At 37.8% G+C, this 13769-nt stretch overlaps 1 protein-coding gene across 2 annotated transcripts in view; it reads left to right on the top strand.

The window, feature by feature from the left end:
* ELP4 (elongator acetyltransferase complex subunit 4) overlaps window positions 1-13518 on the top strand; it is a 138871-nt gene extending 125353 nt beyond the window's left edge. For both annotated transcript variants that reach the window (XM_031050355.2, XM_031050354.2), the window contains one exon: window positions 13118-13518. In XM_031050355.2, coding sequence (XP_030906215.1) covers window positions 13118-13249 — 132 coding nt within the window. In that variant the 3' untranslated portion in view covers window positions 13250-13518. The remainder of the gene's footprint in view (window positions 1-13117) is intronic.
* Window positions 13519-13769: the final 251 nt, after the last annotated feature.

Below are 13769 nucleotides of genomic sequence, written 5' to 3'. Positions count from 1 at the left end.
GAGTTGGATTGGATGACCTGGTTTGCTGGGAATGCTAGGCTTATTAGAAAGGTCAGTAATTTATACTACTACAAAAATTCTTTTGTTCAACCCAGGAATGACCTAGTTTTGCCTTTTCTTTTATATCTCTACGAAACTCAGAGATGCCGAAAGTAGGGCAGAAGATACTGATGAGACATTTGGCCAAATAATGTGGTCAGTTGCTGTTAGGTTATTAACTAAGTTCTTATTCAAGCAACCGGTTACCCAACTAAAGTACTTTTGAGGTAGAGAGCATGTGCACAAGCACAATAAACTGTGAAGGACAGCTATTCCTATAAAAGGATTGACTTAGAGTTTGGTTTATTTTCCATCTGATATTATTAATTGGTGTGCAGATATCTTACATTGATCGTTTTATGATGTTTAATGAACTCCTTGTAGTCTGGTATTCAGATTGGTTGTATACCATGGAAGGATTTATTAAAAAATTATATATATATATAATTATAGCAAACCAAACCATTTCATATTCTTCCACTGCATATTTTGAAGTTAAAGCATCTTTGTTTTCTATGTCTTTTTTCAAGATTAGGAAGCTTTAATATGTCAGTGCCATCTATTCAAATGGAAAGAACCATTTAGATATTTTTTTCCTTTAGAGCCTCGTCTTTTTCCAGCACTGTAGCTGTTTCCTCTGGCAAGTTCCAGCTACATTCAAACTATTCAAATAAGATCATCTGATAAGATTGTCTGCTCTCTTAGGTTTTTATGTGTTATAGGAAGAAATGTTTAAAAATGGTATTTAGAAGAAATTATACAAGGAGTACAAAATATATTTGTTACCGGTATTTCTTCCCTCCCTCCAACCTGTTTTCATGCTATGGGTCAGGACTTAACAGCTCTCAAGAGTGCCTGGCTGAATAGCAGCAGCCTTCTAAATCTCAAATCAAGTGCTCTTGAAAGCACCTTACTTCTCTTGAGATAAAAACTTGAGGCAGATTTTTCTATCTGGCCTATTCATCAAGTATAGCCTACTGAATTGTTGACATTTCTAAACACTAAAGGGATTTTAAAGATCTTATTGCTCTAAAGAGACTTGCTTGTAGTAGGGAATAAAGAAGTGAAATGAAAAAAATACTGACACATGAAAAGTACAAAACCAAATAACAGCTAGAAACAACTGAAAGCAAATAACTATAATTTGCCGTATAGTTTCTGTACAAAACACATTTTTGATGTAGGAATCTGCTCAAATGTTCATCCCTCCCCCCACCTCCTACCCCCCCCCACCAAGTTCCAGATAAACAGTAATGTTTATTTTATCTCAATTAGTCACAAAAGTCTCGCATTTAATGTGATACCAGTTTCCATCACACATATTTAATATGTTTGTTTCAGTTTACACTGAGTCCTGCTGTCTTAGAGTCATTTAAAAAGGTATTAGAATGACTTGTCTTTTAACCTTTCCCCAGCAACTTTTTATTCTGTGTTTAAACTTCCTTTAAAGCTCTGGTTTGCCAAAGGGGAGTCACCACCTGACCACCAATGTGATTTTTGTATTTTTTTGTATGAGCAATATCAATCACTGAGTAAATATATGGCACAGTATGTTTTCATACCAAAACAGGTTGATCCAATAGTATAGATATTAAATAACAACTGAGTGATTTCTGAAGTCTAAGGTTATTTGGTAATAACACTACAAAAGGCTTTGTTAGCTGGAGTTTTAAACTACATCTCTTATGAGTCATGGAGGATTAGTACTGAAAATAAGAGATACTAAAATATTAATTATATGATGTCTACAGCCTTACATGGGAGTTACAGGGTCTGAACATACTTCCTTATCAGTGACAGTTTTAAGGTGAGAAGGCACTGATAGCAGAAATACTTCTGTTCTGGCCTGGGTTTTGCCTTAGCACGGAGCATCTGACAGTGGCATTTGCCATTGCAGAGCTGAATTTTCAAGCTTGTGAAAAGCCACAAACAAACAAACTGGTCCTCTGTTTAGCAGCCTTGGTCTGTAAATGTGCAGAATTTTGTAAACCAGCAATACCTTTATCTATGTAAATGATACTTGCTTTTAAAACAGAGATTAGTATGATAGGTTGCACTTGCATAGCACTTTTTCATTTCTCTAGCACTGTTTTAAAGTGATTGAATAATTTCAGTTATTCCTCTAATAATCCTGTGAGACAGATTCAGAAAATACCTGTAGCAAAGAAGAACTTGTCCATGCATGAAAAGCAAAATGATTTGGGGAAAAAAAAAAAAAAAAAAGAGATGAAAAGCTGCAGAAAATTAGTCTGCTTCAAAAAGCTATTAAATTGTTCCTACCCCTGAAGCTTTACAAATGTGCTAATTATTGTGTTCTGGTCATGTAATATGTTTCTGCACGAAGTTAAGGTGCTTTCCTGTTGCCCAAGCCCTTGTGCCGTCAGGGTGAGGGGAAAGCCTGGCAGGCTGTGTAACATAGGGCGATGAATCTTCCCTTCAGACAGCGTATGCTTCAGGTCTGAACACCCAGAAATGCTTCATAGATGTTCTGAGCTGCCTAGCAATGAAAATCCTCTAATTCTAGCTGACCTAAAAAGGTAAGTAGACTATCGAGCAAAAGGCTACTCCCAGTATAAAACAATACCACCCTCCAGCTAGTATTTACATTTTGCCCCCTTGTGTGCTACTGTTTCGTAACCAACGATTTGCCAAACCTGTGACAGTGGTCTCTTGAAACAGGCATTCAGGGACATACTGTATAGGTAGTTTCTTTTCCTGTATCTCAGACATGGCCAGATCTTTGAGCCCAGTGCTCCTTTCCAGTTGCCATACTTGCTTAGTGGATTATACCATGCAGCCTAGTTAGAAACATGTACTGCCATGAGACCCAAGAAAGCCAGTAGACACCAGAACCCCATCATTGGAGAGGGACTTTTTACAAGGGCATGTAGGGGACAGGACAAGGGGGAATGACTTTAACCTGACAGAGGGGAGATTGAGATGAGATACTAGGAAGTTCTTTTCTGTGAGGCTGGTGAGGCACTGGCACAGGTTGCCCAGAGAAGCTGTGGCTGCCCAATCCCTGGCAGCGTTCAAGGCCAGGTTGGATGGGGCTTGGAGCAATGTGATCTAGTCTGAGGAACTCCTGCCTACAGCAGGGGGCTGGAACTGGATGAGCTTCAAGGTCCCTTCCAACCCAAGCCAGTCTGGGATTCTATGGTTCTGTGGTTTGCATTTTGTAGTTGAATGTAAAACAGTGCAGCTCACGCTGTCTCAGTGCTTTCTAGAGCAATGCCTTGGAGAGATTCTGTAGGTAGACACATTGGCCATTATCAGTAATTCATATGCAGTGAGAAATAATGTGTGCATTTGCATGCATAGTTACATATTGTGTTTGTACACACAACTTCTGTAACTGATGTATAGGAGGAAATCAGCATTGCCAATAAATGCAAAATCTAGAAAAACTACTAAGGCAGCAGTTGGTCCAGCTGGGGTGGTCCAGAGTCTCAGAGCAGGGCCCATTTTCCTCTGTTCTTCTTAGGAAACCACTTCATTAAACTCAGTTTCATTGGATTTAGAGATTAGATACTTGTGACCAGTAGAAGGTTGTAGGCCATGCATGGTTTAGCGATCGCTGGCAGAACTGTTCCATTCAGAAATACGTCTGCATTTCTGTTGCTTTTTGATTTGGCAGATCAGGCATTGACATGCACTTGTAATGGAGACTTGCCAGTGAGAGTTAACTGTCTTGAAGCACAACCTGTCTGTGAAGTGTTAAGATCTATCTGAACCATTTTATCAAGAGACAGAAAACATTTTATCAGTTATTTGTGGTGTTGCACACCTTCAGATAAAATGGTGGGTTTAAATGGATGTATTAATGACTTTTCTGAAAAGTGACAAAATATTTAAGATGAGACAGAAGCCTGATAGATTACAGTGGATAACATAGTTTTGGATGCAAACTCAAATATTTATTAGGTTTCCAGCTTAGCTTAAATTTTAGAAGGTAGCAGTAACATTGTAGTATGTTGGACTTCCTAGAACAGATGCCTCTGTCTCTGAGTGCCATTTCTCCCTCCTTCTCACTTTTATAGCTTCTGTTTGTACGCACAGTGTCTTGAACACTTCTCAAGCTCTTCTCAGTAGAGAGACACAAGCTGTAGAACAGTGCAGGCATCGCCAGCAACTCTGGAACGTTTCCAGTGAGCCATCTGTGGTTTGATACAAAATCTGTACTGTGTGGCATGTTGCAATGTCATTCAAAGAAAGAGATGTGGAGGCACTGTCTCAATGAGAAGCTTCATAGAGTTGTAGTACTGAATTCCTCTCCTTGACACTCTAAGTTAAGAATTTAGTTTAAGCTAGTCATACAGGTTTCCTGAATCATCAGCAGATATGGGCAAGCACTTGCAAGGATGATTCACTTACCCTAAGTATTTAATATAGGTTAGACTGAATGGCTGACTTGTAGACACTGCAATTAGGTTGAAAGAATCCATCAGGGAAGAGAATGTGACATTAACATTAGCATACATCCAACTATCCTGAGAGCCCTAGAACTACTCAGACTTGCATCATGGGTCCCACACTCCTCTTGTGTAAGCTTAGGGAGGAGAAATTCAACAAAAATATCATATCTACAGGAGAAATGTTAGTCTGTTTGCTTTGGACATAGATGATATAATCAGACTCCTGATATACCGTTTGAATTTAGAACAGTATTTCCCTTCAACATTCAGACAGTGTATTCCAATCTCAACAATAACACACCTAGATAATATATCTCCTCCTGCCCTCCATCTTTTTTTCTCTCCATCTGCTCTTTAGCTCTTTGTCACTTAATTTCTTCCCCTATGGCTGTTCTCTTTCACTCACCTTTCTGTGCAATTATTATTTTCAGTTGGAAAGAAAAAAAAACTTTTTAATTAATACACTATTTATGTATCATGACTTTTTCCTTCTGCCTGGATAATTTCTTTTACTTCTTCCTTTTCACCTACTTTGTGTATTCAGACTGTAAATTCATTAGGACAGAGACAGTGTTTCAATATGTGCTTGATCAGAGCTGGATCAGTATTTCAGTAGTATGCTATTTAAGTATTTAGTACAGTTCTGGTTGTAAGATTACCATGTATTTCTCTGAATTTTGATATGACAACTGGTTGAACAGTTGTAGTCATTGGATAGCCTATAACCATCCCTGATGAGTCCAGCCCCATTTACAACATGGGGAGCTTCTTCATTTTGTGGAGAGTGCCATTGTAATATAAAGCAGCTCTGTTAATTGTAGATGTGGTTTTGAGTGGCACTATGTGGTGCCAGATACTCAATGTTCTCAAGCATCACAGAAGGTAAATACTCCTGGTATTCTTATCTTTCACTTGTGTCCCTTCACATGTAGCAAATCATCTTTAAAACATCTTGGAGGTTTTTCTTTGGAATGAAAGTGTTTGTTCAGACAATTGTCTCTGCTTTTCTGTCATTGAAACGTAGTGATTAATGCTGCACATGCTGCATTACAAAACCCCACCTGTTTCTGCTTGCATGTTATTAGAACTTCTTCAGCCATCTGAAATCCTCTAGGGATTCATTTTACGGAAATATACAGAATTATTTGTAGAGGTATGTCTGAAAGAGTTTCACTTTGCAATAGCCAGTGTTTAAATAAACCAAGTTTTAAATTCAGATTCAAGAGTTTAGATTTTAAGTACTTTGTATAGGTTTCTGGCCAGGGGACAGAAACAGTACTGTGTGGTGTATCCAAATGAATCATACAGTTTGAACTGAATTCTCCTGGATATTATCATGTTGCTTCTGTAAAGCAGGTAACACTGGAAAGCTGCACTGAAGAGGCACATACTAAGATTCAGCATTCTGAAAAGTAAAACAGCTTTTACAAAGTCTGTCACAAAAGTGTGTTTAGTAATGGATTTTAATTTTGCCAGGTACCTTTAAAGCCCCTGTTTAAATATTCTCTTTGTAGTATTGGAAACCACCACAAAACATCACTGTCCTGCAGATAAGGTAAAAATTACAATTACCCTGGGTTTATTTTACATTCTGTAAGTGATGGAAAATAAGTTTAGAATAGTGTTCCAAGTGTTTTACGTATTATTAGCTATATATAAAAAAAGTATTTTCATATTAGCAATGTGTCCTTTAGCAGACAGGCAGGGATATGTAGGTAGAAGTATATTTATCAGCTATTCTTAGTGGAAGCCTTCTCTCAACACCTGATGTTAGCAGTAATTAATTTTGATGGCTCAGATTATGCTTTAACTAAAAAAAAATATAGGAAATGCATATGGTAGATGTGCTTATTTTAACATGGGTTGATCTAGTCGTGATTAGTCAATCACAGTCACCTGAAAAGTAGAAAATTTTAGAATGCTCTATTTAAAAGTCTTTTGTCTTCATAATCAATTTAGAAAACGTATTCATTACTGTGATTTAAAAATGGTAATATAGCATCTGTAGGTGTTGCAGAACAAGAAGAAACTGAGTCATGTCCATTATACAGAAAACTTGTTTGTCTCCTGAATTAGTTAAAATACTGAGAAAATTGTAACATGAACAGGAAAGTAAGAGATTCATAATAAATGAGTTTAAAAATAGCTTGCCTAAGACCTAAATGCAGTTATGGGAGGACAGTTTGACACCATTCTTTCCACAAGATAAATATAATAGGTTGTGAGATGCTGTCACTATTTGTGAACCAGATTTCAAGACTGTCATAGGATTTCTGCATGATGCAGGTCTAGGCCCATTGGAATGTCTTTTCAGTTGCTGTAAAAGCTCATAATATCTTCAGTGGTAAAGGGCTTTTTTCTCACTGGGAAGTATTTTTAGGTTTTGTGGCATTGGTATGAATTTTATATCTTTCGCTAGCAATATTGTCAGATTTGTATGTGAGTTGTTTCAAAGTTATGTCAACGTAAGTGATATGTCACTCCAATAGACTACATATCCTATAAAAGTTAATTAATTTCATCAGAATACACATACCTAGTGTCTCAGTTGTCAAACTTTACGAGAGAAGAGGCCAGAGCTTATAATCATCTCCATGTAAAATATTTTAACAAACTCTTCTCTCTTGAAAAAAATTAGTTTCATACCTGCATGTTTTTGTTCATCTTTGCTTCATACCTGCACATGCATTTTGATATTAAGCCCAAAGGTAGTAATTCATTTTCGTGAAGACCAGTTGATTACTGTGCTTGATGATGACCTGATAAGAAAGCAGTAAAGTCACTGATTGGCAAGGCTAAGATGCTCCTGAAATTTCTATCTCCTAAGAAGTCTGTAACCATTCGGCAGCTACCTGAGTTAGAAATGCAAGATGCAGCCTGTGAGGACATCAGGTAAGCCTGTTCATTCAGGACATTTTCACCATGTAGATAGACACTTCGCAATGGCCCTGAAGCTGTAGCTGAGAGCAAGGCAAACAATCAGTGCCACATGTTGGCACTGCATTGAAGGTACACTCAGTGTCTCTGGTGGACTCAGCCACCTCTATTAAATCCTTCCACCACTGCCCAAATAAGAAGAGCAGTTCCAGTGAAGGTATATAAAAATCTGAAGTCTAGGTAATATGATAATAGAAATAATTACTGGTAATTATAAGTGAGGTATTAATAAAAAGACAGAAAAGAGAAAACGTAATGCAAGGGGTGCATTATGGGCAGCATAAGCAGAAGAGAAAACAGAAACAGGAACTCAGTTCTGTACCACAGACTCTTCAGGTTCTCTTGTGTGGGCTTTATGGAATAGCAGGAGTTCTGCTTCAAAGAGAAATAAGCAGGGTATAAAGCTCCCCAACTAGGAGTCTGCATCTTTCATTTTCCCAGCATTCCTAAAATTCTTCTTCCCCCTAAACCAAATCCCTTCAGCTTTGGTGACTTCAGTGTTCGTGGAGTTGCAGTAAATGGAACTAGAAGGGATCTAGAGAGGTCATTAACCCATCTCCCTGCCCCAAGGCAAGACTGCAGCCATGGTAGACTAATAATGGTTAAAGATCCAAATAGATTGCATTGTAAAGGTTTTTTTTATAGTTTAATTTTGGGAAGTTTGGGCTTGGTTGTTAAAACTTCATAAAACTGTTCACAGAGTCACAAGGTTAACTTCAGTGGAATTACTTTAATATATATCAACTTAAGAATGAACTACCACCTCTTTTTCTATGAGATTCAATGGTTTTGCATCACTCATGTTACTATGTATTTGTTTGCTACAATACTGCAGTTATAATAGTATCAAAAATATTATAATGATTTTCTAATAATATGAAGAATAATTACTTTCAGTAAAAACCTGCGTACCGTTTCTATGCATTTTGTAACGAGGTATAATTAGCATCAGGAAAGGTTGTTAGGAAAACTGTTGGTCAATCCTCTTAATGCTGAAGAGAAAAAAGTCTTACATTGGAAAGGTTAATTTTTATACTAAATCTGTAAAATAATCCCTTTGATATAATTAGCTACACTGGCAAAGCACTTGCTAGTTTTTTTGTCTACTAGGGATTTTGTTGTTTTAAAAAAGTAGATTACAACCCAACCAAATATACCAGCAGACTGGAAATTCATAGTGAATAGAATAGCCATGACTTGAATCTTTACATCCAGTTTCTTAAGGCAAGCCAGGTCAGAAATCTGTCAGTACTATATTTGGTCCTCAGTGCTGGGACTGGACTAACTGGCTGCTCAGTGTCCCTTCTGGCCTGTCATTTTACATATTCTTATCTTCCACTGCTACTTTTTTCCCCCCCATTGAGAACAAATAAAGTCATTAGAAGTTTTCTTCAGGCAGAAGGAGGAGCAGGGGCCAAGTATGTAATAAGTTTTGTCTGAACTGTTTTCCTTTCGTAATGCATGCCCTAAAGCTGTGTGCTTAGCTGGCTTCAGTGTAATTGTTCCTATCACTGCAAAGCCTTCAGGTTCTGTTTCAGGCGGAAAGCACCAGCACTCAGATCATGCCCCTTCCCTGGCTATGCCTCCTTCCATAGCCAGTTATTTCTTACTCAATGAAGCTTGGAGTCTGATTCTGAAGATCCTAAATTTATATCTTCCTAACAGCCTGCATGGGTGAAAAGTGTGTGATCATGTAGGTTGTTTACTATAATAATGCAGATACATAATTAACTTGCACAGAGGAATTTTACTCCAGCATTCCCTAGTTTTTCACACGGACAAAGTTTACCTTTCTTTGATACAGGCTCTAAGATACTATCACACGGAAGGCAATTAGAAGTTCCTCTTTTCACTTGCATATTTACTTTTGCCAGCCTAAGACCATTTTGCCTTAAAATACTGTTGGCCTGCCAGCTTGCTGTAGACTTCAGGAAGTTTTGTGTTTATCCGCATGCTGGAATATTTTAATGAAAATCGTCAATTATTTAAAAGAATAAACAACAGCAGGGAATGGAATATTGGCAGAAATGGGCAAGAGGAAGCCAGGACTGGCAGGAGCAGATATTAGGTGCTTAGAAGGAGAAAACTGAGACTGGGATTGCCAATGTGAGCAAAATCAGCTTGATTCTTATCAGACTGATAAGAGAGATTGAAATGAATGGAGATCATAGCCTCAGAAATAGCAGAGTCTGTCCACCAGAAAACATTTGGTCCTGAATTAGAACTTTAAATGTGATTGTTTTCTGTGGTCATCAAATACCTGTGAAAATGTCTGATCGTTCTGTAATGGTGGTGTTCAAAAAGAATCACCACCTGTTCATGCCATCACTTACTGCCTTAGTTCAAGGAACCACAGTGTCTCTATCAGTGCCAAAAATAAAGGCCTTTTGTTTAACCTGTGGATATCTGAATAATGCCATGCAATGAATTTCCAGTTTGTGGTTTATAATTTAGAATACTCTTAATGATGCTAAAATATTTAATAGTACTAATACTTGCAGACCTTTTTATGTTTTTAAGCTGTAAAAAGGAAATGTAAGGAATGGTCATTTAGAATGCCTATTTAGACTTTTTTCAGAGGAAATGTGTGTTTGTGCGCTATGATTCAGATCTTAATGGCAGGGTAACACTCAGTTGTTTTCAGAGGACGATAGTGTTGTTTGCTGTTCAGAATACATCTGATCTAAGGATGAATGTGGCACACACAGTGAAATGTGCTTCCTGGAGAACCATTGATTTGCTGTCATGTTTGAAAATCGGGATTGTAGAGATGGCAAGGATTGCAGGAAGGATGGTCTCATAATTAAGACAATTGAAGTATATCATAGAAAGTATGATGTGTCTTTGTCTACGCCACTGAGCTTCTGTGTGATCACGTTGCTTCAACCCAGCACTTTTATTTCTGTACTCTTATTTTCTCTCGTTTTCTGAGTGCCTGACTAGAGGTTCTTGAAAAATTACTAGACACTCAGCTGCAAATAAAGTTAGCATTTGATCATGTGAAATGCCGTACAGTGCTGAACATTCTGGAAAAGCAAGTCCTAAATGCCTCAGTTTGTGCTCCTGAAATCACTAGACAACTTTTGCCATGGGTTTTATGTGCCTCAATTTCCTATCCCTAAAATGGAGGTAACTTTACTGCCTTATCTCTCAATAATTTTAGGAAAATAACACAGTTGGTATTTGCAAAGCATTCTTGTGCTGTATACTGACATGTGCTATTGAAAAGCCATTCTGTCTTCAGAACAAGCTTTGAATAGCGTACAATAAATATGTCAGAAAAGTTCAGAGTAAACAGTGGCAAGAAAACAGAATAGTGAATAGCCATTCACTAAACGAGCAGTGTGCAACCTCCTCACTAAGATGGGGCAAGAAGAGTATATGTGTGTATAATGAAACACTGCATCGTAACAAACACATTTGTAAAAGCCTAGTTCAGTCCCACCATGCAGTCTGAGGATCTTTAATTTTTCCTTTTCCTATTTGAGTTTTTGTAAATGTATAAATATCATATCAATTACTTTTTTTCCCTTTGGACCAGATTCCAAGTCCAGGCCAGCATGGCAGGATTTACAGTTGTTTGCTGTCTGTGGTATTAGTCAGTCCCTGTGTAAGAAGATTTTGCTGAGTTTCAGTTCTGTTTGCTCTTCATGACCTTGCTCTGAATTCATTTGGCAGACTTGGCAAGAGGGTCACTAATTGCAGGAGGAAGACAGTGGGACTACATTTTCCCAAGAGTAAGCAAACTCTCCTGCTCCCAGTGGGAGCAGAGATAAGCTAACAGTGTGAGGGAGAACGTTGGATTAGTTCTCTTGTCTCTCCACCTCCCACATACCAGATACCCTGTATCCTGCTAGCAGAGTACTGTACAATTTTCTGGAAAGAAAATGTGACTGAAAGGTGTGCTAAGTGCTCCCCTGCACTTCCTGGCTTTCCCTCGTCCTTCGTTTTCTAGTGGTCACAACCCCCCCTCATACAATCCAAGTTGTATGCTGGCTCTTTCCTCCCAAATGTTTTTCTCAGCAGACAAACAAGATGATAGGCACATGCCCTGATTTATGTTGTGTTAATGTAGAAATGAGGCATCATGGAGCACAGTTCACATCCACAGCCACGCTTAGTCTTCTTAGGAATAAGAAGTCTACCTGAAGGATACCACACACAACACTGATTTTAATACAGTGACATGTAAGAGCTACATACTTACTAAATTATATATACAAGGGATGGGGTTTTGATACATATTGTGCTTTACAGGCAAAGTGCTACAAATAAATACACACATTTGTCCTGTTTCAGTGCAGAGGACTGTAATCTCACCCTGGACACAGGCTTTCCTACTCCACATGTGTTACTTTATGCATTCATTTCCCATAGAAGAGATAGATAACCACCCAGCACACATTCTTCTCCCTCCACTGCTCACAGCCAGGAGTGGCTGGTGGTAAGAAGCACTTTGGAGCACCTCTCAAGTTACAGCTCATTGCACAATCCCAGAGCTAGCAATGAATTGAACATCTGTAAATACAGATTTTTCTTATATAAATATTTAATATAAATATTTTAATTACATTCTTATCCTACAAAAGTTGCAAAGGTGTTGAATAAAGGCAGCTATATTTATGCATTGTGATAAAAGCAAAACCATAGTAAAAGCAGAGAATACGGATAGCCCACACAGCCTCGCAATACAGTTTTGTAGCCATTGCTGTTATCCTGTTCCTTTCAGAAGTATGTGCATTCTAAAGGAAGAGCCACATAATTTAGCCTTTGCGTACTAAATCTTTCAAGAAATATGCTTCTTCCATGATACCAGATTCATAAATTATTGCACTGGGTGAGAGATGCTCAGCTGTTTCATCTCACCAGCTTTCAGTACTTCACTGCGTCCAAAAGCAAGCCAAATAAAGCCTCAGGTTTACATTCATTTTCACCTTACTTTACCACAGCTAAACGGTAATGTCATGTCTTGTGTGTCTATCTCCAGTGTAAAAGAACCTCAGAGGGAGAGTTGAAATGTTTTTGTCATAGCTGAAAAATAAGGTTTGCTATGCAAGGACTGTGTGCTTGTGGACAACCATGTAACCTGTGTCTCAGTTTCCTCATCTGTAAACTGGATATGATGTTCTTACAACTCACAAGGGATGGCAAGGTTTGATCAGCATGTATGGTTGCCTTATACAGACACAACTACTATCACTGCTTGGTTTTATCAGCAACTATAAGTAGAACGTGAAGAAGAAACATTTAGCAGAATAATGCTGCAACCAGGGTGAGCCCTCTCCATCTTTTTACCATGACATCATTTATTTTCAGACTCTGCCACAAAGTATACATGTTCGAAACAAAACTATACCTATATTGTAATGCCATAGAAATTAAAGGATTTGATACAGGGGCTGACATACAGGCAAAACACTTGTTTTTAGAGGAGAAATGCCCAAAGATATAATTAAATACCTCGAGCACATTTGGATATTGTTCAGGAAAAAGGAAAAAATCCATTCCAATTTACAGAATCCAGTGTATATAAAACATACAAAACTGTTCCCAGCTCAGCCTAAAAGAGTGTCTAGGGAGTGTTTTATATGTGTTGATCAGTCAGGAAAAAGACTGCATTCTGAAATATGCTATGGAAAATAAACTCTGCAATTATTCTTTTTTTTTCCTCTCTCTCTTTATGTCCTCTCTCTCCCCATCTCCCTCCTGAAAATCTCCTGCCACAGCGACTGCATTTGCCTCCAGACTTGTCAGACACAGTGAGCCGCACAAGCAAACAGGAGCTGGCAGGATCCGCCAAACTGCTGAGCTCAGGATGTGGTGCTATGGCCATCGGCAAGAAGCACCTGGACTTCTAGTGATTTCTCCTTAGCAGTTTCACTCAGATTTGTATGACACTCTAATTATGAGTGTTAATGACTTATATAAATATTGTTCTTAATGATTTGACCCAGCAGTCTTTAAAAATGGTGCCACCTTTTTTTTTTCTTTTTGTTCTGTTTTTTGTACTAATTTTGGGCTTGTTTGGATTTTACTTCTGTAATGTTGGGTCCTGCCATTGTTCTGCTCAACTGTAAACATGCAGTATTTTGTTCCTTTCCTTAAAATAAAAAAATTACTCTTACCATTTCAGTTTTAGATGGGGTTTTTTGTACAGTTAAAAAAAAAAAGGCTATTTTTTCCAATGAAATTTTTATATACTTACATGCTGTTTTTTATATGAATAATAAGTTGGACAATTCATAGAAATAAAGGAATGAAATTAAGCACTGCATTGTCACGTTATTCCAAAATCAAACTACACAGTTATGGTTTTAAAACATTTTTTGTACTTGAAATACCATTCTTTAATGTAAGGAAATATTTACATTAGTTTAT

This window comes from Melopsittacus undulatus, chromosome 8 (assembly GCF_012275295.1).
Source record: "Melopsittacus undulatus isolate bMelUnd1 chromosome 8, bMelUnd1.mat.Z, whole genome shotgun sequence".
Taxonomy (NCBI): Eukaryota; Metazoa; Chordata; class Aves; order Psittaciformes; family Psittaculidae; genus Melopsittacus; species Melopsittacus undulatus.
Note: the sequence above shows the minus strand (reverse complement) of the source record. Positions and strands in the feature narration are given on the sequence as shown.